Raw genomic sequence first — 27,304 nt, 5'->3', positions numbered from 1 at the left:
ATGCCCGAGGCAGGATTCGAACCCGCGACCGTAGCAGTCGCTCGGTTCCGGACTGAGCACCTAGAACCGCTAGACCACCGCGGCCGGCTACACGTCGATTAAATAAAAATGTTCAGATGTGTGTGAATTCATAAGGTACCAAACTGCTGAGGTCATCTGTCCTTAGACTTACACACTACTTAAACTAACTTATGCTAAGAACAACACACACACCCGCGCCCGAGGGAGGGATCGAACCTCATGCTGTGCAATCCGTGGCATGGCGCCTCCTACCGTGCGACCACTCCGCGCGACTCGATTAAATATCTAGACGTGATGTTGCACAGCGATGTGAAATGTAATGATCGCATAAGATCGTTTTATAATAGGCCGATGTGCGATCTTGGTTTATCGGGAGAAAGATAGGAGAGTACACTTCATCTTTGAAATAGACCGTGTAAAGAACATTTGTGCGACGCATTCGTGAGTACTGCTGGAGCTTATAGGACCCTCACTATTTCGGATTAAATTAAGACGTCGAAGCATTTCAGAGGCGTGCTGCTTGATTACTTACCAGTAGATTCGGCCGACATGCGATTGTTACGAAAATGGTTCAAATGGCTCTGAGCACTATGGGACTCAACATCTGAGGTCATCAGTCCCCTAGAACTTAGAACTACTTAAACCTAACTAACGTAAGGACAACACACACACATCCATGCCCGAGCCAGGATTCGAACCTGCGTAGCGGTCGCGCGGTTCCAGACTGAAGCGCCTAGAACCGCTCGGCCACTCCGGCCGGCGTTACGAAAATGCTCTGTGAACTCAAATGGGAATTCGCGAAGGGAAGGTGAAGTTCTTTTTGCGAAAACTATTGAGAAGCCGTACGGTGTGGTCGAGCGGTTCTAGGTGCTACAGTCTGGAACCGCACGACCGATACGGTCGCTGGTACGAATCCTGCCTCGGGCATGGATGTGTGTGATGTCCTTAGGTTAGTTAGGTTTAAGTAGTTCTAAGTCTAGGGGACTGATGACCTCAGATGTTAAGTCCCATAGTGCTCAGAACCATTTGAACCATTTGTTAAAATAATGCATAACACCATTAAATTACTTGTAGTGTACAGAGTTTTTGGAGTACAGAGGATACCTGAGTCTTGCTGCACTCACGTCATTGATACGGTGAAATCCATATGCTTGCTTCATACGTACACCATAGTTCATACTTCTTTGCATATAGAAGTAGTTTCGCGGCTCTTGACCAGCGACGTTTGCTACGGAAATAAGTCGTGTAAGCGTCCGTCTCTGGGACTTTCTAACCTCAAAGCGGTCGCTCTTCGGTTATTTCCATTCCAGAGGCTATTTTGCTACACCTTATGAGCCCCATTCATAACAACTGGAGCCGGCCTGAGTGGCCGAGCGGTTCTAGGTGCTACAGTCTGGAACCGCACGACCGATACGGTCGCTGGTTCGAATCCTGCCTCGGGCATGGGTGTGTGTGATGTTCTTAGGTTAGTTAGGTTTAAGTAGTTCTAAGTTCTAGGGGACTGATGACCTCAGATGTTAAGTCCCTAGTGCTCACAAGGGAACCTCCCCAACACACCCCCCTTAGATTTAGTTATAAGTTGGCACAGTGGATAGACCTTGAAAAACTGAATACAAATCAATCGAGAAAACAGGAAGAAGTTGTATGAAATTATGAAAAAAATTTGTAAAATATACAAACTGAGTCGTCCATGCGGAGATAGGCAACATCAAGGAGATTTGGAGTCTAGTTGCGTCGTGGTCCCATGGTTAGCGAGAGCAGCTACGAATTGAGAGGTCCTAGGTTCAAGTCTTCCATTGTGTGAAAAATTAAATTTTTTATTTTCAGTTTATGTGACAAACTCTTATGTTTTCATCACTATTTTGGGAGTGATTATCACATCTACAAGAAAACCTAAATCGGGCAAGGTAGAAGAATCTTTTTACACATTCGCTAAGTGTACAAGTTAGGTGGGTCGACAACATATTCCTGTCATGTGACGCACATGCCGTCACCAGTGTCGTATGGAATATATCAGACGTGTTTTCCCGTGGAGGAATCGGTTGAACTATGACCTTGCGATCAAATGTTTTCGGTTCCCATTGGAGAGGCACGTCCTTTCGTCTACTAATCGCACGGTTTTGCGGTGCGGTCGCAAAACACAGACACTAAAGTTATTGCAGCGAACAGAAACGTCAATGAACGAACGGACAGATCATAACTTTGCGAAAATAAAGAAAGTAAAATATTCATTCGAGGGAAGATTTGAACCAAGGACCTGTAGTTCCGCAGCTACTCATGCTAACCACGGGACCACAACGCTACTGATGTTACATTCTCCTTGATGTGCCTATGTTGCGCATGGACTACTCAATTTGTATATTTTACTAATTTTTTTCATAGTTCCACACATCTTCTTCCTGTTTTCTTGATTGATCTGTGTTCAGTTTTTCAAGGCCTATCCACTGTGCCAACTTATAGCTAAATCTGAGGGGGGTGCGATGGGGAGGTTCCGTTGTCAGAACCATTTGAACCATTTTTTAAAATAATGCATAACACCATTAAATTACTTGTAGTGTACAGAGTTTTTGGAGTACAGACGATACCTGAGTCTTGCTGCACTGACGACATTGATACGGTGAAATCCATATGGTTGCTTCATACGTACACCATAGTTCATACTTCTTTGCATATAGAAGAAGTTTCGCGGCTCTTGACCAGCGACGTTTGCTACGGAAATAAGTCATGTAAGCGTCCGTCTCTGGTAGTTTCTAACCTCAAAGCGGTCGCTCTTCGGTTATTTCCATTCCAGAGGCTATTTTGCTACACCGCATGAGCCCCATTCATAACAACTGGAGCCGGCCGTAGTGGACGAGCGGTTCTAGGTGCTACAGTCTGGAACCGCACGACCGATACGGTCGCTAGTTCGAATCCTACCTCGGGCATGGATGTGTGTGATGTCCTTAAGTTAGTTAGGTTTAAGTAGTTCTAAGTTCTAGGGGACTGATGACCTCAGATGTTAAGTCCCTAGTGCTCAGAACCATTTGAACCATTTGTTAAAATAATGCATAACACCATTAAATTAATTGTATAGTACAGAGTTTTTGGAGTACAGACGATACCTGAGTCTTGCTGCACTGACGACATTGATACGGTGAAATCCATATTCTTGCTTCATACGTACACCATAGTTCATACTTCTTTGCATGTAGAAGTAGTTTCGCGGCTCTTGACCAGCGTCGTTTGCTACGGAAATAAGTCATGGAAGCGTCCGTCTCTGGGACTTTCTAACCTCAAAGCGGTCGCTCTTCGGTTATTTCCATTCCAGAGGCTATTTTGCTACACCGCATGAGCCCCATTCATAACAACTGGAGCCGGCCGCAGTGGCCGAGCGGTGCTAAGTGCTACAGTCTGGAACCGCACGACCGATACGGTCGCTGGTCCGAATCCTGCCTCGGGCATGGGTGTGTGTGATGTTCTTAGGTTAGTTAGGTTTAAGTAGTTCTAAGTTCGAGGGGACTGATGACCTCAGAAGTTCAGTCCCATATTGCTCAGAGCCATTTGAACCATAACAACTGTAAGCTTATTACCTATGAAACCTTTCGCGGACCTGTTACACCTGACTGTTTAGTGTAATATCACACTATATTTGGAGTTATACCTCACTCTGCAAGCCACTGTACAGTGGATGGTGGAGAGTACTCCGTAAAATCGGATGTCCATGTATCTTTGTACAAGCACTAACCTCTCTTTCTTGTCACCCATGTGCGTATTATTTTCGAAGGTGGGGACAAACTGATTTTTGTCGAATTGATTGACCGAACACTTGGAGATAAGATAGCGATCGCCTGATTTATCGAAATAATTTTTATGTTTTCTTAATTACATGTTTAAGCAAGAAACTCCTCAAATTTCTAAGGTTGCCAACGACGTCGATGTTATGTGAAACCTCCCAATTGGAGACGTTTCATATTGTCTTTATCGGATTCCCCCCCCCCCCCCCCCCCATGAACCATGGACATTGCCGTTGGTGGAGAGGCTTGCGTGCCTCAGCGATACAGATAGCCGTACCGTAGGTGCAACTACAACAGAGAGGTATCTGTTGAGAGGCCAGACAAACGTGTGGTTCCTGAAGAGGGGCAGCAGCCTTTTCAGTAGTTGCAAGGGCAACAGTCTGGATGATTGACTGATCTGGCCTTGTAACAATAACCAAAACGGCCTTGCTGTGCTGGTACTGCGAACGGCTGAAAGCAAGGGGAAACTACAGCCGTAATTTTTCTCGAGGGCATGCAGCTTTACTGTATGATTAAATGATGATGGCGTCCTCTTGGGTAAAATATTTCGGAGGTAAAATAATCCCCCATTCGGATCTCCGGGCGGGGACTTCTCAAGAGGATGTCGTTATCAGGAGAAAGAAAACTGGCGTTCTACGGATCGGAGCGTGGAATATCAGATCCCTTAATCGGGCAGGTGGGTTAGAAAATTTAAAAAGGGAAATGGATAGGTGAAAGTTAGATACGGTGGGAATCAGTGAAGTTCGGTGGCAGGAGGAACAAGACTTCTGGTCAGGTGACTACAGGGTTATAAATACAAAATCAAACAGGGGTAATGCAGGAGTAGGTTTAATAATGAATAGGAAAATAGGAATGCGGATAAGCTACTACAAACAGCATAGTGAACGCATTATTGTGGCCAAGATAGATACGAAGCCCACACCTACTACAGTAGTACAAGTTTATATGCCAACTAGGTCTGCAGATGATGAAGAAATTGAAGAAATGTATGATGAAATAAAAGAAATTATTCAGATTGTGAAGGGAGACGAAAATTTAATAGTCATGGGTGACTGGAATTCGAGTGTAGGAAAAGGGAGAGAAGGAAACATAGTCAGTGAATATGGATTGGGGCTAAGAAATGAAAGAGGAAGCCACCTGGTAGAATTTTGCACAGAGCATAACATAATCATAGCTAACACTTGGTTTAAGAATCATGAAAGAAGGTTGTATACATGGAAGAACCCTGGAGATACTAAAAGGTATCAGATTATATAATGGTAAGACAGAGATTTAGGAACCAGGTTTTAAATTGTAAGACATTTCCAGGGGCAGATGTGGACTCTGACCACAATCTATTGGTTATTAACTGTGGATTAAAACTGAAGAAACTGCAAAAAGGTGGGAATTTAAGGAGATGGGACCTGGATAAACTGAAAGAAACAGAGGTTGTACAGAGTTTCAGGGAGAGCATAAGGGAACAATTGACAGGAGTGGGGGAAAGAAATACAGTAGAAGAAGAATTGGTAGCTTTGAGGGATGAAGTAGTGAAGGCAGCAGACGATCAAGTAGGTAAAAAGACGAGGGCTAGTAGAAATCCTTGGGTAACAGAAGAAATATTGAATTTAATTGATGAAAGGAGAAAATATAAAAATGCAGTAAATGAAGCAGGCGAAAAGGAATACAAACGTCTCAAAAATGAGATCGACAGGAAGTGCAAAATGGCTAAGCAGGGATGGCTAGAGGACAAATGTAAGGATGTACAGGCTTATCTCACTAGGGGTAAGATAGATACTGCCTACAGGAAAATTAAAGAGACCTTTGGAGATAAGAGAACGACTTGTATGAATATCAAGAGCTCAGATGGAAACCCAGTTCTGAGCAAAGAAGGGAAAGCAGAAAGGTGGAAGAAGTATATAGAGGGTCTATACAAGGGCGATGTACTTGAGGACAATATTATGGAAATGGAAGGGGATGTAGATGAAGATGAAATGGGAGATACGATACTGCGTGAAGAGTTTGACAGAGCACTGAAAGACCTGAGTCGAAACAAGGCCCCCGGAGTAAACAACATTCCATTGGAGCTACTGACGGCCTTGGGAGAGCCAGTCATGACAAAACTCTACCATGTGGTGAGCAAGATGTATGAGACAGGCGAAATACCCTCAGACTTCAAGAAGAATATAATAATTCCAATCCCAAAGAAAGCAGGTGTTGACAGATGTGAAAATTACCGAACTATCAGTTTAATAAGTCACAGCTGCAAAATGCTAACACGAATTCTTTACAGACGAATGGAAAAACTAGTAGAAGCCAACCTCGGGGAAGATCAGTTTGGATTCCGTAGAAACACTGGAACACGTGAGGCAATACTAACCTTACGACTTATCTTAGAAGAAAGATTAAGGAAAGGCAAACCTACGTTTTTAGCATTTGTAGACTTAGAGAAAGCTTTTGACAATGTTGACTGGAATACTCTCTTTGAAATTCTAAAGGTGGCAGGGGTAAAATACAGGGAGCGAAAGGCTATTTACAATTTGTTCAGAGACCAGATGGCAGTTATAAGAGTCGAGGGACATGAAACGGAAGCAGTTGTTGGGAAGGGCGTAAGAAAGGGTTGTAGCCTCTCCCCGATGTTGTTCAATCTGTATATTGAGCAGGCAGTAAAGGAAACAAAAGAAAAATTCGGAGTAGGTATTAAAATCCATGGAGAAGAAATAAAAACTTTGAGGTTCGCCGATGACACTGTAATTCTGTCAGAGACAGCAAAGGACTAGGAAGAGCAGTTGAATGGAATGGACAGTGTCTTGAAAGGAGGATATAAGATGAACATCAACAAAAGCAAAACGAGGATAATGGAATGTAGTCGAATTAAGTCGGGTGATGCTGAGGGAATTAGATTAGGAAATGAGACAAAGTAGTAAAGGAGTTTTGCTATTTGGGGAGCAAAATAACTGATGATGGTCGAAGTAAAGAGGATATAAAATGTAGACTGGCAATGGCAAGGAAAGCGTTACTGAAGAAGACAAATTTGTTAACATCGAGTATAGATTTAAGTGCAGGAAGTCATTTCTGAAAGTATTTGTATGGAGTGTAGCCATGTATGGAAGTGAAACATGGACGATAAATAGTTTGGACAAGAAGAGAATAGAAGCTTTTGAAATGTGGTGCTACACAAGAATGCTGAAGATTAGATGGGTAGATCACATAACCAATGAGGAAGTATTGAATGGGATTGGGGAGAAGAGAAGTTTGTGGCACAACTTGGCCAGAAGAAGGGATCGGTTGGTAGGACACGTTCTGAGGCATCAAGGGATCACCAATTTAGTATTGGAGGGCAGCGTGGAGGGTAAAAATCGTAGAGGGAGACAAAGAGTGTGCTCCTTGCCGCCGTTGGATAAGCAGCTGAGCAGCAAGTCGTATACTCCTAGCTCATTCATTTGTTACATAGTTTAATTCTTAATTTCTTTGCGTGTTTTTGGTACTTGCATTGTTTAATTCGTAAATTTCGGGCGTATTGTAGTATTTGAGAGTTGTAGCATCGCGTTTTAGTACCTGAATAGTGTAAATTCGCGTAGTCGTTTGTCTACTGTTTTGTTTTGAACGGCCAGTGTCGGTTGGTCGCAGTCAGTGTGCTCCCTGCCGCCGTTGGATAAGCAGCTGAGCAGCAAGTCGTATACTCCTAGCTCATTCATTTGTTACATAGTTTAATTCTTAATTTCTTGGCGTGTTTTTCGTACTTGCATTGTTTAATTCGTAAATTTCGGGCGTATTGTAGTATTTGAGAGTTGTAGCATCGCGTTTTAGTACCTGAATAGTGTAATTTCGCTTAGTCTCCTTCCGCCGCCGAGCAGAGTCAGCAGTGCGCAAGTAGCAGCATTACTGCATTTACTAGGCAATCTTGTATTTTAATAACCGTTTAAATTTTGTCGATTTGTTTGCGCTCTCTGTAGATTAGTTCAGACGTTCTTTGCAAAACAGTTTTTAGCATGGATAGGGACTGCAACTGCTGTGTTCGGATGCAGGCTGAGTTGGCATCCCTTCGCTCCCAGCTTCAGGCAGTGTTGGCTTCGGTCACACAGCTTGAGGCTGTTGCCAATGGGCATCACTGTGGGGGTCCGGATGGGGGTTTGTCGGGGACGGCCAACTCGTCCCACGCATCCCCTGATCGGACTAAGACTGTGGTTGCCCGGGAGACTGCCCGCATTGAGGCTGATCCCTCACCTGTGGTAGAGTGGGAGGTCGTTTCAAGGTGTGGCAGGGGGCGAAAGACATTCCGGAGGGCTGAACGGAAAGCCTCTCCAGTTTGTCTGACGAACCGGTTTCAGGCTCTGTCTCAGGCTGATACTGATCTTCGGCCTGACATGGCTGCTTGTCCTGTTCCAGAGGTTGCCCCTCAGTCTGCAAGATCCGGGCAGTCGCAGAGGGTGGGCTTACTGGTAGTTGGGAGCTCCAACGTCAGGCGCGTAATCGGGCCCCTTAGGGAAATGGCAGCAAGAGAGGGGAAGAAAACCAATGTGCACTCCGTGTACATACCGGGGGGAGTCATTCCAGATGTGGAAAGGGTCCTTCCGGATGCCATGAAGGGTACAGGGTGCACCCATCTGCAGGTGGTCGCTCATGTCGGCACCAATGATGTGTGTCGCTATGGATCGGAGGAAATCCTCTCTGGCTTCCGGCGGCTATCTGATTTGGTGAAGACTGCCAGTCTCGCTAGCGGGATGAAAGCAGAGCTCACCATCTGCAGCATCGTCGACAGGACTGACTGCGGACCTTTGGTACAGAGCCGAGTGGAGGGTCTGAATCAGAGGCTGAGACGGTTCTGCGACCGTGTGGGCTGCAGATTCCTCGATTTGCGCCATAGGGTGGTGGGGTTTCGGGTTCCGCTGGATAGGTCAGGAGTCCACTACACGCAACAAGCGGCTACACGGGTAGCAGGGGTTGTGTGGCGTGGGCTGGGCGGTTTTTTAGGTTAGATGGCCTTGGGCAAGTACAGAAAGGGCAACAGCCTCAACGGGTGCGGGGCAAAGTCAGGACATGCGGGGACCAAGCAGCAATCGGTATTGTAATTGTCAACTGTCGAAGCTGCGTTGGTAAAGTACCGGAATTTCAAGCGCTGATAGAAAGCACCGAAGCCGAAATCGTTATAGGTACAGAAAGCTGGCTTAAGCCAGAGATAAATTCTGCCGAAATTTTTACAAAGGTACAGACAGTGTTTAGAAAGGATAGATTGCATGCAGCCGGTGGTGGAGTGTTCATCGCTGTTAGTAGTAGTTTATCCTGTAGTGAAGTAGAAGTGGATAGTTCCTGTGAATTATTATGGGTGGAGGTTACACTCAACAACCGAACTAGGTTAATAATTGGCTCCTTTTACCGACCTCCCGACTCAGCAGCATTAGTGGCAGAACAACTGAGAGAAAATTTGGAATACATTTCACATAAATTTTCTCAGCATGTTATAGTCTTAGGTGGAGATTTCAATTTACCAGATATAGACTGGGACACTCAGATGTTTAGGACGGGTGGTAGGGACAGAGCATCGAGTGACATTATACTGAGTGCACTATCCGAAAATTACCTAGAGCAATTAAACAGAGAACCGACTCGTATTGGACCTACTGATAACAAACAGACCCGAACTTTTCGACTCTGTATGTACAGAACAGGGAATCAGTGATCATAAGGCCGTTGCAGCATCCCTGAATATGGAAGTTAATAGGAATATAAAAAAACGGAGGAAGGTTTATCTGTTTAGCAAGAGTAATAGAAGGCAGATTTCAGACTACCTAACAGATCAAAACGAAAATTTCTGTTCCGACACTGACAATGTTGAGTGTTTATGGAAAAAGTTCAAGGCAATCGTAAAATGCGTTTTAGACAGGTACGTGCCGAGTAAAACTGTGAGGGACGGGAAGAACCTACCGTGGTACAACAACAAAGTTAGGAAACTACTGCGAAAGCAAAGAGAGCTCCACTCCAAGTTTAAACGCAGCCAAAACCTCTCAGACAAACAGAAGCTAAACGATGTCAATGTTAGCGTAAGGAGGGCTATGCGTGAAGCGTTCATTGAATTCGAAAGTAAAATTCTATGTACCGACTTGACAGAAAATCCTAGGAAGTTCTGGTCTTACGTTAAATCAGTAAGTGGCTCGAAACAGCATATCCAGACACTACGGGATGATGATGGCATTGAAACAGAGGATGACACGCGTAAAGCTGAAATACTAAACACCTTTTTCCAAAGCTGTTTCACAGAGGAAGACCGCACTGCAGTTCCTTCTCTAAATCCTCGCACAAACGAAAAAATGGCTGACATCGAAATAAGTGTCCAAGGAATAGAAAAGCAACTGGAATCACTCAATAGAGGAAAGTCCACTGGACCTGATGGGATACCAATTCGATTCTACACAGAGTACGCGAAAGAACTTGCCCCCCTTCTAACAGCCGTGTACCGCAAGTCTCTAGAGGAACGGAGGGTTCCAAATGATTGGAAAAGAGCACAGATAGTCCCAGTCTTCAAGAAGGGTCGTCGAGCAGATGCGCAAAACTATAGACCTATACCTCTTACGTCGATCTCTTGTAGAATTTTAGAACATGTTTTTTGCTCGCGTATCATGTCATTTCTGGAAACCCAGAATCTACTATGTAGGAATGAACATGGATTCCGGAAACTGCGATCGTGTGAGACCCAACTCGCCTTATTTGTTCATGAGACCCAGAAAATATTAGATACAGGCTCCCAGGTAGATGCTATTTTTCTTGACTTCCGGAAGGCGTTCGATACAGTTCCGCACTGTCGCCTGATAAGCAAAGTAAGAGCCTACGGAATATCAGACCAGCTGTGTGGCTGGATTGAAGAGTTTTTAGCAAACAGAACACAGCATGTTGTTATCAATGGAGAGACGTCTACAGACGTTAAAGTAACCTCTGGCGTGCCACAGGGGAGTGTTATGGGACCATTGCTTTTCACAATATATATAAATGACTTAGTAGATAGTGTCGGAAGTTCCATGCGGCTTTTCGCGGATGATGCTGTAGTATACAGAGAAGTTGCTGCATTAGAAAATTGTAGCGAAATACAGGAAGATCTGCAGCGGATAGGCACTTGGTGCAGGGAGTGGCAACTGACCCTTAACATAGACAAATGTAATGTATTGCGAATACATAGAAAGAAGGATCCTTTATTTTATGATTATATGATAGCGGAACAAACACTGGTAGCAGTTACTTCTGTAAAATATCTGGGAGTATGCGTACGGAACGATTTGAAGTGGAATGATCATATAAAATTAATTGTTGGTAAGGCGTGTACCAGGTTGAGATTCATTGGGAGAGTGCTTAGAAAATGTAGTCCATCAACAAAGGAGGTGGCTTACAAAACACTCGTTCGACCTATACTTGAGTATTGCTCATCAGTGTGGGATCCGTACCAGGTCGGGTTGACGGAGGAGATAGAGAAGATCCAAAGAAGAGCGGCGCGTTTCGTCACCGGGTTATTTGGTAACCGTGATAGCGTTACGGAGATGTTTAATAAACTCAAGTGGCAGACTCTGCAAGAGAGGCGCTCTGCATCGCGGTGTAGCTTGCTCGCCAGGTTTCGAGAGGGTGCGTTTCTGGATGAGGTATCGAATATATTGCTTCCCCCTACTTATACATCCCGAGGAGATCACGAATGTAAAATTAGAGAGATTAGAGCGCGCACGGAGGCTTTCAGACAGTCGTTCTTCCCGCGAACCATACGCGACTGGAACAGGAAAGGGAGGTAATGACAGTGGCACGTAAAGTGCCCTCCGCCACACACCGTTGGGTGGCTTGCGGAGTATCAATGTAGATGTAGATGTAGATGTAGATGTAGAGATGAATACACTAAGCAGATTTAGAAGGATGTAGGTTGCAGTAGGTACTGGGAGATGAAGAAGCTTGCACAGGATAGAGTAGCAAGGAGAGCTGCATCAAACCAGTCTCAGGACTGAAGACCACAACAACAACAACATTATCGGATTTAATGTTACTGTCATTCAATCAATACTGGCACCTCTAATTATTGGTGCGTTTCTTGGTTCAAAAAAATGGCTCTGAGCACTATGGGACTCAACTGCTGAGGTCATCAGTCCTCTAGAACTTAGAACCACTTAAACCTAAATATCCTAAGGACATCACACACATCCATGCCCGAGGCAGGATTCGAACCTGCGACCGGAGCGGTCGCACGGTTCCAGACTGTAGCGCCTAGAACCGCTCGGCCACACCGGCCGGCTTTCTTGGTTTAGCCCGTGACAAATCAGAGCAGTGGGTTATGTTTATCTCACGATAATTTAACGGAACGATGCAAACAAACTGTGTTCTGCATCTCCCTAACATATTTATACGGTATATACATATTTATGTTTCAAGCAAGTCCTCAGTACTGCTTACGTTGTTTATATTTTGTGCTACCGCATTTCACTTCCTTCCTTATCCTCAGCGTGAAAGAGTGAGTGTATCTGTGTGTCTGTTTAGCATTTCAATAGCAGTTAGCAGCGCAGCACTTTGCTGTATGATTTAGACACTCGGCTTAGTGGCTTCAGTTAAAGTAAAAATGTTCGTGCCCTCTAAGTCCTTTCGACTGTCGTCAGTTTGGTGGCAGGACCCCTCTGATCAGTTCCGCTTCCGGGGGGGGAGGGGGGGGGTGTTCGTTATTCGGGGAGCGAAGAACAAAAGCACTCAGATCTGCTGGGTGGTTGGTGGTGAGTGCACATCGTAACTTTAAGAGCGAGCCTAGGGACTTCGTCTTAGAATGTGAATTACGTACGCCTACTGAAGTGTTTTAATTCAATTTATTTCTCAGCGATAGCCTAGGAGTCAACATGTAATAGTTTATTCAGTGTAGGAAATGGCGTATTTTTGAGGTTTTGTTAATTTTCTGAGACTTACTTTGTCTTACCATAGCTTGTGACATCGTAATACATTCCTCGATATATGCCGACGGTATGAGAGAATGTTTGCTATTAATTGAGAATGTGCATGTGAATGTTCTCTTGTGTAAATATGTTTCATCTCTAGTCGGAAATTCATTCCCGTTTCAGTTAACTTTGCAGATTTCCTTTATATGGTACCACACATGGACAAATCCGCCCTCAGCACTATACAGTTATATTTTCTGTGATTTCATTGTGTTAAACTCTGATTTTCGAGTACTTGCTTTGTTCATATAGGCCATTTGCTCACATGATACTATTGTCCTTTGTAATTCATTTGGATCTTTCATATCGTGACAGGTATTTAACAAGTAATTTACTCATAAATATTTAGGAAATATGTGAGCATTCCTTTTTTTGAAGTCTTGCGCCGATGTGATTCTCTTGGGCATTGGACTTGTTTTTGTGTGAGTGTTCCGTGACACTTTATTTTTATGTATTGGAAGGTCTAGTCTGTTGTTATATGTTGAAAGGCTGACTCCCTTCAATCTGTATTCTTTTAATGTGAACTTAGTATGCGTGTAAATTTATCCTGTTCTCCTCCCATTTTGTATGGATTATATTCATAAAGAGCCTCACTATCCAACATATTGTCTTTCGGAATGTTATCAGTACGAAAATGCAGGCAATAGCAAACTTTAAGTTAACTCCTTATGCAGTGTATGAAAGTGTTTCTTTCTGTTAAAATAAATCGTTACAAGTTTATGACTGTTTCTCAATCAACAACTTTCTTATTAGAATTAGTACACCCAACCTGGCGTGCAACAGTTCTTATAAGCCAGTTCTTTTCATGTTTCTCACTGAGAGTCTACTATTTTTCGTCGAGATCTCCTGTTGCCTTTCACCGAAAGGAACATATTTCGTAAATAATTTGACTTTAAGTGATCAACTAATGAAAGCAATTAAGGAAATATGATTAGTGTGGATCAAAGCTTTATTATAATTGAATTTTCCCAACTTAGGCGGGTGGTGACCTACCATAATTAAACGTGGAACTAGTTGTACAGATCTGAGAGTTCCCAGTATAAGTTTCCATCCACTGCATACTCCTGATTATCAACAGAAACCATTTAATATGTCCATTGATGCCGTGAATTACACTTTATAGTCTCTTTTTCATTGGAATGTTCTTGGTGTAAGGACTCCCATACTGGAAAATAAACAGCAACAGAGAGCGTCCTTCATCATTCGGAAAAGCCAAAATGGCTCTGAGCACTATGGGACTTAATATCTAAAGTCATCAGTCCCCTAAAACTACTTAAACCTGACTAACCTAAGGACATCACACACATCCATGCCCGAGGCAGGATTCGAACCTGCGACCGTAGCGGTCGCGCGGTTCCAGACTGAAGCTTCTAGAACCGCTCGGCCACACTGGGAAAAGCCAAAAAAACGCGGCAGTGTGCTATAAGATAGCATTAGATACAATTTGAAATTTGCATTTGCAAGCAAAACGCTTCAGCCTATGGCAGACTTATTTATGGAGTAGCACACGTGCAGTATAGTTTACATCTGTGCTACGAAGACATGTTCCTGTACTGGTACCCCATCTTAGTTGCCTCTGCTTCACCTACAGATAACTTTACACGTCACCTGCCCATTGTTGCCGTCCGTGTTCGGAGGGACAGAGTACCAATGCAGTGTAAGAGAGGAAGCTGCCTAGACAATACCATCTTTTTCGATATAAAGAAGCACTGTGGAACGACTCAAGGGAAAAAATCTGTTAAGTTATGATAATTTCAGATACATGCAAAGTGTGATCGAAAAATCCGAATTTAAACCAAAATAAAATTAACCGAAATAATTTTTCGTTAATGAAGTTCTTCTCGTGAACAACCTGCAGGCCAGCGTTGGTCGAACGACCATCATCGTGGCGCACAGGCTGTCGACTGTGCGCAACGCGGACAGGATCGTGGTGCTGTCCGGAGGTGTCGTGGTCGAGCAGGGCAGCCACGACGAGCTGATGGAACTCAAGGGCCACTACCACTCACTCGTCACTGCTGAGCTGTCCGCCGCCGTCAAGGAGGCCGAGGAAAAGGGTGAGCACCAGCAAGTTATGGTACAAGGTAGCTTCTATTCAATTATGACGAGTGAAAGTAATATGAAATACTTGCACGGTAACGTATCTTTAATGTCATATTGTGGTTGCCAGACACAAATTCGTACGGTTTCGATGAACTACTTCTGGGCTTTTTACGGTACGATTTGCCTCTTCAGCCAGTAACCTAGACGGTCGTCGTCGGTGGTATAATGTATGACACTGGTGCACCGCTAGTGGAATTCTTTACTTACTTCATTTCCCCATCATTGTTATCATACCACAGGGGCATCATGGAGCTTGTATGAGGACTGCTGAACAGGAGTAGGGACTAGAGAAAATTTCCATCTGAGAAAATATTTAAGCAGATGGTGTCGTTTCAGAGATGTAATATTGCTGATGCTCCGGTACAGTTTGTTGCATTGGCCCATGCTTCAAAATATTGATCTTCCTAATGTTGCCTGATCAGCTACATCCGTCTTTTCCTGTTTTATAGCAGCAATATGTGATCGTCACATTGAGATTACGGGTTTTCGGATCACCTGTCAGTAATCTCCACTGGAATGGAGTGGAATCTGGAGCTGTACGATGTTGGAGGATACCATATAACAGCTCTACGTGATCTCGTGCTCCATTCTGTGTCTCGTTTTGGCAGACATGTACACAGCTCTTCCGCGCTTGATAACTGTCGACTTTTCTCGCGAGGCAGCCATTTGGGCTTTCTGTGATTCCTACAGGAGATTTCTCAATCAGCGTGTAGATCATAGATTGAATAGCGCTCGAGCAGAAAACACTTCATTCAGTACTTCAGCATTGTTATCAACAATTTAAAGAGAAGGATTACAAGAAAGAGTTTGATTATTGGTGCAGTGAACCAGTCCAATAACTGAGATTCTCGCAGTTCCCACGATTAAAAAAATAATCTATCCTTATCCAAATCCGTGAATTTACACAAATTTCAAAACATATCGTTCCGTTGTTTATACGGATCTCACTCTACCAACGCTAAACCTTAGCCTTCTTTACAATTCACTCAGCGAAATACATGACTCTTACTGTTTCACAAAACAAATTTCTCATACCTAAATACTTGCGGCGCACCTTCTCCACGTGTATCTTTGAGGCCAAGCTCTTGCTAAATGCTTGCCATCTGGGTGGTGTTTCTTTCACTACAGGATTCGCAGAATTCTGGTGTTCGTTGCTGCTAATATACACTACTGGCCATTAAAATTGCTACACCAAGAAGAAATGCAGATGATAAACGGGTATTCATTGGACAAATATATTATACTACACTCGACATGTGATTAGATTTTCAAGCAATTTGTGTGCATAGATCCAGAGAAATCAGTACCCAGAACAACCACCTCTGGCCGTAATAACGGCCTAGATACGCCTGGGCATTGAGTGAAACAGAGCTTGGATGGCATGTACAGGTACAGCTGCCGATGCAGCTTCAACACGATACCACAGTACCTCAAGAGAAGTGACTGGAGTATTGTGACTAGCCAGTTGCTTGGCCACCATTGGCTAGACGTTTCTAATTGGTGAGAGATCTGGAGAATGTGCTGGCTCGGGCAGCAGTCGAACATCTTCTGTATCCAGAAAGGCCCGTACAGGACCTGCAACATGCGGTCGTGCATTATCCTCCTGAAATGTAGGGTTTCGCAGGGATCGACTTAAGGGAAGGGCCTCGCGTCGTAACACATATGAAATGTAACGTCCACTACTCAAAGTGCCGTCAGTGCGAACAAGAGGTGACCGAGACGTGTAACCAATGGCACCCCATACCAACACGTCGCGAGATGCACCAGTATGGCGATGAGGAATACACGCTTCCAATGTGCGTCACCGCGATGTCGCCAAACACGGATTCGACCATCATGATGATGTAAACAGAAGCTGGATTCATCCGAAAAAACGACGTTTTTGCCATTCGTGCACCCAGGTTCGTCGTTGAGTACACCATCGCAGGCGCTCATGTCTGTGATGCAGCGTCAAGGGTAACCGCAGCCATGGTCTCCGAGCTGATAGTACATGCTGCTGCAAACGTCGTCGAACTGTTCGTGCAGATGGTTGTCTTGCAAACGTCCCCATCTGTTGACTCAGGGATCGAGACGTGGCTGCACGATCCGTTTCAGCCATGCGGATAAGATGCCTGTCATCTCAACTGGTGATCCGAGGCCTTTGGGATCCAGCACGGCGTTCCTTATTACCCTCCTGAACCCATCGATTCCATATTCTGCTAACAGTCATTGGATCTCGACCAAGGCGAGCAGCAATGTCGAGATACGATAAACAGCAATCGCGATAGGCTACAATTCGACCTTTATTCAAGCCGGAAACGTGATTGTACGCATTTCTCCTCCTTACGCGAGGCATCACAACAACGTCTCACCAGGCAACGCCGGTCAACTGCTGTTTGTGTATGAGAAATCGGTTGGAAACTTTCCTCATATCAGCACCTTGTAGGTGTCTCGACCGACGCCAACCTTGTGTAAATGCTCTGAAAAGCCAATCATTTGCATATCACAGCATCTTTTTCCTGTCGGTTAAATTTCGCGTAACCTGGATAATGCCTTCAGTTCGGCATGGAGGAGAGTCCAGAAGCTTATCCAGGTATGCCATATTCAGTTGAGGCGACGCCATAAGTGGGTTCCATCTAATTTGGGGAAAGCTTGATTGCTATGTTTCAACATAACACATAAGAGTAGAGGGGTATGAGAGGGAGGCAGTGGTTGTAAAGGAGTGATACAGGGTTGTAACCGATCCCCGACGTACATTGAACAAGAAAAATTTGGATTAGGAATTAAAGTTCAGGGAGAAGAAATAAACAATTTGAGATTTCCCGATGACATTTAATTCTGTCAGACACAGCAAAGGACTTGGAGGAGCAGTCGAATGGAATGGACAGTGTCTTGAAGGGAGGAAAAAAAGAAGGATAATTGAATGTAGTCAAACTAAATCAGGAGATGCTAAGGGAACCAGATTAGGAAACCATACAACTTAAGGTAGTAAATACGTTTTGCTATTTAAGCAGCAAAATAACTTATGCTGACCGAAGAAGAGCGCACATAAATGTTGATTAGCAATGGCAAGAAAAGTTCTGAAGAAGAAAAATTTTGTTAACACCAAATATATATTTAAGCGTTAGGAAGTCTTTTCCAAAGATGTTTTCGTGGAGTGTAGCCATGTATGGAAGTGAAACACGGACGATAAACAGTTTAGATAAAAAGAGAATTGAAGCTTTCCAAATGTGATGCTACAGAAGAATGCTGAAGATTACGTGGATCGATCATGTAACTTTCGAGGAAGTACGGAATAGAACTTGGGAGACAAGAAATCTCTACATCTACATCTACATTTATACTCCGCAAGCCACCCAACGGTGTGTGGCGGAGGGCACTTTACGTGCCACTGTCATTACCTCCCTTTCCTGTTCCAGTCGCGTATGGTTCGCGGGAAGAACGACTGTCTGAAAGCCTCCGTGCGCGCTCTAATCTCTCTAATTTTACATTCGTGATCTCCTCGGGAGGTATAAGTAGGGGGAAGCAATATATTCGATACCTCATCCAGAAACGCACCCTCTCGAAACCTGGCGAGCAAGCTACACCGCGATGCAGAGCGCCTCTCTTGCAGAGTCTGCCACTTGAGTTTGTTAAACATCTCCGTAACGCTATCACGGTTACCAAATAACCCTGTGACGAAACGCGCCGCTCTTCTTTGGATCTTCTCTATCTCCTCCGTCAACCCGATCTGGTACGGATCCCACACTGATGAGCAATACTCAAGTATAGGTCGAACGAGTGTTTTGTAAGCCACCTCCTTTGTTGACGGACTACATTTTCTAAGGACTCTCCCTATGAATCTCAACCTGGTACCCGCCTTACCAACAATTAATTTTATATGATCATTCCACTTCAAATCATTCCGCACGCATACTCCCAGATATTTTACAGAAGAAACTGCTACCAGTGTTTGTTCCGCTATCATATAATCATACAATAAAGGATCCTTCTTTCTATGTATTCGCAATACATTACATTTGTCTATGTTAAGGGTCAGTTGCCACTCCCTGCACCAGGTGCCTATCCGCTGCAGATCTTCCTGCATTTCGCTACAATTTTCTAATGCTGCAACTTCTCTGTATACTACAGCATCATCCGCGAAAAGCCGCATGGGACTTCCGACACTATCTACTAGGTCATTTATATATATTGTGAAAAGCAATGGTCCCATAACACTTCCCTGTGGCACGCCAGAGGTTACTTTAACGTCTGTCTTCAATCCAGCCACACAGGTGGTCTGATATTCCGTAGGCTCTTACTTTGTTCATCAGGCGACAGTGCGGAACTGTAACGAATGCCTTCCGGAAGTCAAGAAAAATAGCATCTACCTGGGAGCCTGTATCTAATATTTTCTGGGTCTCATGAACAAATAAGGCGAGTTGGGTCTCACACGATCTCTGTTTCCTGAATCCATGTTGATTCCTACATAGTAGATTCTGGGTTTCCAAAAACGACATGATACTCGAGCGAAAAACATGTTTTAAAATTCTACAACAGATCGACGTCGGAGATATAGGTCTATAGTTTTGCGCATCTGCTCGACGACCCTTCTTGAAGACTGGGTCTACCTGTGCTCTTTTCCAATCATTTGGAACCCTCCGTTCCTCTAGAGACTTGCGGTACACGGCTGTTAGAAGGGGGGCAAGTTCTTTCTCGTACTTTGTGTAGAATCGAATTGGTATCCCGTCAGGTCCAGTGGACTTTCCTCTGTTGAGTGATTCCAGTTGCTTTTCTATTGCTTGGACACTTATTTGGATGTCAGCCATTTTTTCGTTTGTGCGAGGATTTAGAGAAGGAACTGCAGTGCGGTCTTCCTCTGTGAAACAGCTTTGGAAAAAGGTGTTTAGTATTTCAGCTTTACGCGTGTCATCCTCTGTTTCAATGCCATCATCATCCCGGAGTGTCTGGATATGCTGTTTCGAGCCACTTACTGATTTAACGTAAGACCAGAACTTCCTAGGATTTTCTGTCAAGTCGGTACATAGAATTTCACTTTCGAATTCACTGAACGCTTCACGCATAGCCCTCCTTACGCTAACTTTGACATCGTTTAGCTTCTGTTTGTCTGAGAGGTTTTGGCTGCGTTTAAACTTAGAGTGAAGCTCTCTTTGCTTTCGCAATAGTTTCCTAACTTTGTTGTTGTACCACGGTGGGTTTTTCCCGTCCCTCACAGTTTTACTCGGCACGTACCTGTCTAAAACGCATTTTACGATTGCCTTGAACTTTTTCCATAAACACTCAACATTGTCAGTGTCGGAACATAAATTTTCGTTTTGACCTGTTAGGTAGTCTGAAATCTGCCTTCTATTACTCTTGTTAAACAGATAAACCTTCCTCCGTTTTTTTATATTCCTACTAACTTCCATATTCAGGGATGCTGCAACGGCCTTATGATCACTGATTCCCTGTTCTGTACATACAGAGTCGAAAAGTTCGGGTCTGTTTGTTATCAGTAGGTCCAATACGAGTCGGTTCTCTGTTTAATTGCTCTAGGTAATTTTCGGATAGTGCACTCAGTATAATGTCACTCGATGCTCTGTCCCTACCACCCGTCCTAAACATCTGAGTGTCCCAGTCTATATCTGGTAAATTGAAATCTCCACCTAAGACTATAACATGCTGAGAAAATTTATGTGAAATGTATTCCAAATTTTCTCTCAGTTGTTCTGCCACTAATGCTGCTGAGTCGGGAGGTCGGTAAAAGGAGCCAATTATTAACCTAGTTCGGTTGTTGAGTGTAACCTCCACCCATAATAATTCACAGGAACTATCCACTTCTACTTCACTACAGGATAAACTACTACTAACAGCGATGAACACTCCACCACCGGCTGCATGCAATCTATCCTTTCTAAACACTGTCTGTACCTTTGTAAAAATTTCGGCAGAATTTATCTCTGGCTTAAGCCAGCTTTCTGTACCTATAACGATTTCGGCTTCGGTGCTTTCTATCAGCGCTTGAAATTCCGGTACTTTACCAACGCAGCTTCGACAGTTGACAATTACAATACCGATTGCTGCTTGGTCCCCGCATGTCCTGACTTTGCCCCGCACCCGTTGAGGCTGTTGCCCTTTCTGTACTTGCCCAAGGCCATCTAACCTAAAAAACCGCCCAGCCCACGCCACACAACCCCTGCTACCCGTGTAGCCGCTTGTTGCGTGTAGTGGACTCCTGACCTATCCAGCGGAACCCGAAACCCCACCACCCTATGGCGCAAGTCGAGGAATCTGCAGCCCACACGGTCGCAGAACCGTCTCAGCCACTGATTCAGACCCTCCACTCGGCTCTGTACCAAAGGTCCGCAGTCAGTCCTGTCGACGATGCTGCAGATGGTGAGCTCTGCTTTCATCCCGCTAGCGAGACTAGCAGTCTTCACCAAATCAGATAGCCGCCGGAAGCCAGAGAGGATTTCCTCGGATCCATGGCGACACACATCATTGGTGCCGACATGAGCGACCACCTGCAGATGGGTGCACCCTGTACCCTTCATGGCATCCGGAAGGACCCTTTCTGGAATGACTCCCCCCGGTATACACACGGAGTGCACATTGGTTTTCTTCCCCTCTCTTGCTGCCATATCCCTAAGGGGATGGTACAACTTGACCAAAAGAAGGGATCGGTTGATAGGACATATTTTGAAATGTCAACAGATCACGAATTTAGTACTAGGGAAGAGTGTGTATGTGTATGTGTGTGTGTGTGTGTGTGTGTGTGTGTGTGTGAGTGTGAGTGTGAGAGAGAGAGATAGAGAGAGAGAGAGAGAGAGAGAGGGGGGGGGGAGGGGGGGGAGAGGGGGTAAAAATCGGATACGGAGACCAAGAGATGAATATTGTAAACAGATTCAGAACGATGTAGGTTGCAGTTGTTCAGTTCGGGATAGAGTAGGATGGAATAGACTAGCATGGAGAGCTGCACCAACCATTGTTTGGACTTAAGACCACAACAACAACAAAGTTTCACCGGCTGTTCTTAGTAGTCCCATACATTTTATGTGGAAATAAGATTAGGCGGTTTAGTGGATCAATAGATATGTGAGGTGATGCATGACTGTTCATGGAATTTATGGCGTATGAATGACATCCTGGAAACATGAGTAGTGTCATTCTGCTAAACGGGAGTGTCCACGACTTACTCATAATGGCGCTGTAGATGAAATGGTAACATCTTGTCACCGAGAATCTTGGAGTAAACATCGTAGTCCACGTTCACAGTACTCTGAATGAGTGGGCCCAAGTCACGGTACGAAAAACCCCACAAAATCGCAGAACTACCTGAAATCTCAGTGGACGCCCCAGGATACGACCACAATTTAACGGGTGGCAGAAAGGTGCAGGCTGGGTTTACAGAAGGCCATTTGTTGCTTAACAAGAGTTGGTATCCCTTTATTTAACAAGATATACCAGTTAACATCAGTAACATATAAATCAATAGTAATTGTCAGATTGACATCAGGACGGCGAACGCAAAGGACTAAACAATTTTTTTTATTTTTCAGGGCAAATAATACCTCTTTAAAACTACAAGTTTAACATTTATAAAAGTACCGTTCAAGAGCCCTTTAGGCATCTGTAAGATTTCAACCAGGTAAATTTGACGTTACTACAGTTACAGAAAGAGCACTACCACAATGATTTGAAACCAACTCATTAGATAGTAAACTTCAAACATGTAAGGTGGTCCTCATTTGGAAATTTTTTTAAAAGTTCAGGATTACCACTGAAATAACTCGAGCGCGCCTTTGGCGCTGGCAATTTAGCAAGTTTTCAAACAGAAAGGTAACAATTTTCAAAATTTTACAAGTTCAGCATTTGAAAATATTTTAAAATTTGTAGGTCCAGGATTACAACAAAGATTTTGGAAGCACCTTGGGTACTAACAATATTTAAGAGAAGGTATCAATGATTTAAAATTTATGGCAGTCGACAATTAAGAAATGAAAGATCTTCAAATCAAGAGGGAATACTAGACAAGTCCGGGCTGGTGGAAGCAAGGCTTGGCTAGGATGACTTAGAGTAGCGGACCCCTTGACTTAAAAAGTCCGAAAGCCCTAAGATTAAGAACTTTACTTATAGAGAGATGACGTGGTAAGCGAGGAGGCCGCGCCGCACACAGGTACACAGCCGAAGTGGACTAGCCACTCCCGGTGTATCGGCGGGTAGTGATAACATGCCGGGGACAACGTCTCCAACGCTACGACCAACTCAGGAAGCCCACGGCAAACAGACACATAAGTCATATAAGACTGAGCATCAACTATGTAAATTCGCAAGGCCCGAGAATACTAAATGGAAACCCCGTACCAGACACCGATCAAAATCTAAGTGTTACAAAACTTCATAACTAAAACAAAGATTAATCGGCTAATCATATAACAGTAATGAGCATACACAAGAATTAAATTGATTAAAGAGCCAATTGTTAACAAGACCCTCCCAGAAACAAATTTACTTAACTAAGCGTAAAAATAAGAAGAAATGCTTAAGCGCTAATACGTAAGCACGAAATCACAGTGGTAATAAAATAAACAACGGTAAACAATGAATTCCTTCTTTTAAGAGAAGTGGTGAATCTCACCTGGTACCTTCCAAAATGAATACATAAAACGAGCCAATATTCATCGTGCCGCTGGGGTTTGCTTATCACGACCATGCCCGATGTTAGATGTTACAATTCATACACAAGTCGGGCAAGCAATGACATGCCACCTTAAAGGTCAGGCTCGATATTCGACCTCAGTGGTCACTAATATATGGCCTAGAACATATTAGAACTAAATTAATTTCATACCCAAGCAATAATCACAAGATCATCAAAATGCTAAACAAATTACAATAAAAGGAAAACACTGTTTAAATACACTCAAGTAAGGAGATTCACACAGAGGGGGAGGGCGAATTTAGTAGCTTGAGTACGTAGTGACCGAGAACAGAAGGCAAACCGACTTAACGGGAGCAAGTCCAGCACCGGAGCACAGGTGTCAACATCCACAAACAGAAGTACCTTACCCAAAAATAAGGTAGGACGGGCGGTTACCAGGAAAAATCAACATCACGACGGCGACATCGGCAGACGGTCACTCGCAAATCCAGATAGTCAATCGGGCGCAACAGCGTAGAGCCCAACATTCCTCACCAACACGACCCGGTACAAATAGACAATTATGCCCCGTAGTCGCACGCTCATCGCTCATCACCGCTCCTGTCTCTCTCTCTCTCTCTCTCTCTCACACCACACACTCTCTCTCTCTGCCCCACCGTCGGTCAACAACCTGCCTCCAACTTCCTCTAACCAAATGGCAAACTACAAGAAGACCGAAGCGCCACCCAGGGGCGTGACAGGACAATGGATCGCGCCATTAAGCAACGATATAACAGCACGGAAAACGACTTACCACCTTCTGCCTGAACTACGACGGGCGTTCATTTTTTCTTGGGAAGAGGTTGGTTTTATTCGGTATTCCAATACAATATATTATTTGTGGTGTCACCGCCAGACACCACACTTGCTAGGTGGTAGCTTAAATCGGCCGCGGTCCATTTAGTACATGTCGGACCCGCGTGTTGCCACTGTGTAATCGCAGACCTAGCGCCACCACCAAGGCAGGTCTCGTGATACGTGAGAGCACTCGTCCCAGTTGTACGAGAACCTAGCTACCGACCAGATGTACGAAGCCTTTCTCTCTCATTAGCCGAGAGACAGAATAGCCATCAGCTAAGTTAATGGCTACGAACTAGCAAGGCGCCATTAGCCATACAGTGATTGTACTTAAAGTCTCCTGTGTATCGTCAAGATCGATGTACCACAATGATATTAAAGATAAGTATTAATCCTGCTCCGTACTTTTCTTCCTAACATTAATTACGTATCCTGTTCCAGTACATCACGCCCGTCTGCGTTAGTCTAGCTTGCCTTTTCAGCCATCTCAACTTCACGGTGTCGGCCCAGATACCGACACAACATTGTTTCCCACTGCTTTGGCTACAAAACTCTATATTTCAATATAATTTTCTTTCAATACGGCAGCCTTACACCATGATAATGGGAAGGTTTCTATGCCGGCATACTACCAATCGCCGTAGGAGCCAACACCTTGCTGCATAAATAACCTCCCCATCATTCACGCGCTGCTCTCGCCGAGTGCAGCCTTCATTGGGCCAAACTGTTGCAAGTCGGAATGTACGAGATCCGAGTTGTAGGACGGATGAGCAAGAACAGTTCAGTTAAGTTTTGTCAGCTCCTCTCGGCTCGTAGAACTGTGTGAGACCTTGCTTTGTTAGGGAGAAGGAAAAGTTCGTCTGCATTTTTGTGGTGACGACACGTTGAAGTCGGCTCTTCGGTTTATTGAGGGTAGCACAACACACTTCAGAGTTGATCTTTGCACCGTGATAGAGGACATCAAACAGAATAACCACACTCCCAGAAGATCGTCGCTATGACTTTACCGGCTGAGGGTGCAGCTTTGAACTTTCTCTTCGGAAGAGAGGTAGTGTGGCGTCACTCCATAGATTACCGTTGTGTTTCGGATTCAAAGTGATGAACCTTTGTTTCAATGCTTGTGACTATGTTCGTCAAAAAATTGGCAAAAAATTCCGCACACATGATCCTTCCTTGCACTTTATCTTCTCCTAGACGGCGAGGAAACCAGCTGGCAAACATCTTTGAGTACCCAACTGGTGGAGGGTTTTCAGCACTACTAACCGAGACCTCTAGTTGAGCAGCAATAGGCGGTTGATTGTGATCTGTCGATCATCTCGAATGAGAGTGTCTCCACGTTCCAACACTGCGAGAGTCACAGCTGTGTGCAGCCGGCCGGGACGCGCCAGATAGGACCGGTTTGCGTGACCTTCTTGTGATGATAACGGACGCCTCGCCCAACGACACTCCATGGTTTTGTTCACTGCGAGGTCTCCGTAGACATTCTGCAAGCGCCTATAAATACCTGCGATACTCTGAGTTTCCGTAAGAAAGAAACTCATTGACGATTCTCTGCTTGGAACTCACTTCCGTTACTGACGTCATTTTGAAGGCTGCTTATAGCACGAATTTTGTATAGCGAAATGGATTGACAAAAAAGTATGTTCCTTTACTTATTCATCGTCCCTTGTCAGCTGCGAAGCACTGTAGGTTAAACAAATCGAGTAGTCTGTCCACTCACCATCTTGTGCTATATGAAAAGAGGCAAAGTAGCTACTCGCCGGATCGCATTACTCGTCTGGTGTCGAGTACTGTCCAGTTTCTATGTTGTTTGGCCAACTGAAGCTTTATGCACGGCTGTCAGCAATGGTTTATAGGAAGTACCCCATTCCAAATGTCTACTGGTTGAGATGGACCTGCACCGATAGTACCATCAATTCCGGAGGGTATTGAAACCAGTTGTCGTTGAGAAGGCATGTCACTCTTTTCTGGTCCCTGTCCGTTACTCTTTTTTTTTCTACCGCTGTTATTCCGCCAACACTCACTCACATAACACTCTTGTACTCACTATGTTTTACAGAGCGTCGAGATGTCGCCTTGGGATCTGTCTCCAGTCGACTACATTTGGGATATCATCGCACGACTCCAGCGTCATCCACAAGCGACTTTATCCGTCCCTGTACTGCCGAGCAAGTGCAACAGGGATTGTGCTCCATCATACAGAATTACATCTGTCCTCTGTACAAAACAATCATGCACTTTTGCATGGTTGCATTCAACATTCTGGCTGTGACGCCGGTTATTAATTTACCAACACTTCACATTTGCAGTGGGTTATCTCTCGTTTACATCAACCTCTACAAATATATTCCCAAAGTTTCATTACTCTACATTAATTATGTTTTGGTGTTGCGATTTCTTCCATTCCATTCTTAAATTCTATGACTTAACGTCAGTGGTGGACACTCACATGCCCGCATGATAACAAATGTACTCCGTATACAACGCTCCAAGACGAGCAGTGCTTCGGGAGTGACTAACGTTTTGGTAGGTCAGCTACAATCACCATCTCATATCCTCTGTGTACGTAAGGCATATATACACTCCTGGAAATTGAAATAAGAACACCGTGAATTCATTGTCCCAGGAAGGGGAAACTTTATTGACACATTCCTGGGGTCAGATACATCACATGATCACACTGACAGAACCACAGGCACATAGACACAGGCAACAGAGCATGCACAATGTCGGCACTAGTACAGTGTATATCCACCTTTCGCAGCAATGCAGGCTGCTATTCTCCCATGGAGACGATCGTAGAGATGCTGGATGTAGTCCTGTGGAACGGCTTGCCATGCCATTTCCACCTGGCGCCTCAGTTGGACCAGCGTTCGTGCTGGACGTGCAGACCGCTTGAGACGACGCTTCATCCAGTCCCAAACATGCTCAATGGGGGACAGATCCGGAGATCTTGCTGGCCAGGGTAGTTGACTTACACCTTCTAGAGCACGTTGGGTGGCACGGGATACATGCGGACGTGCATTGTCCTG

At 44.5% G+C, this 27,304-nt stretch overlaps 2 protein-coding genes across 2 annotated transcripts in view; both read left to right on the top strand.

Moving 5' to 3' along the window:
- The window catches only part of LOC126473837 (ATP-dependent translocase ABCB1-like), a 675,020-nt gene that overhangs the window by 104,877 nt on the left and 542,839 nt on the right, over positions 1–27,304 (top strand). The gene's annotated exons all lie outside the window — the stretch shown is intronic.
- The window catches only part of LOC126473838 (ATP-dependent translocase ABCB1-like), a 234,788-nt gene that overhangs the window by 104,714 nt on the left and 102,770 nt on the right, over positions 1–27,304 (top strand). Inside the window, exon 9 of the mRNA XM_050101165.1 lies at positions 14,574–14,769. Coding sequence (XP_049957122.1) covers positions 14,574–14,769 — 196 coding nt within the window. The remainder of the gene's footprint in view (positions 1–14,573; positions 14,770–27,304) is intronic.

This window comes from Schistocerca serialis, chromosome 4 (genome assembly GCF_023864345.2).
Source record: "Schistocerca serialis cubense isolate TAMUIC-IGC-003099 chromosome 4, iqSchSeri2.2, whole genome shotgun sequence".
Lineage (NCBI taxonomy): Eukaryota > Metazoa > Arthropoda > Insecta > Orthoptera > Acrididae > Schistocerca > Schistocerca serialis.
This window is presented reverse-complemented; position numbering and strand designations above follow the sequence as displayed.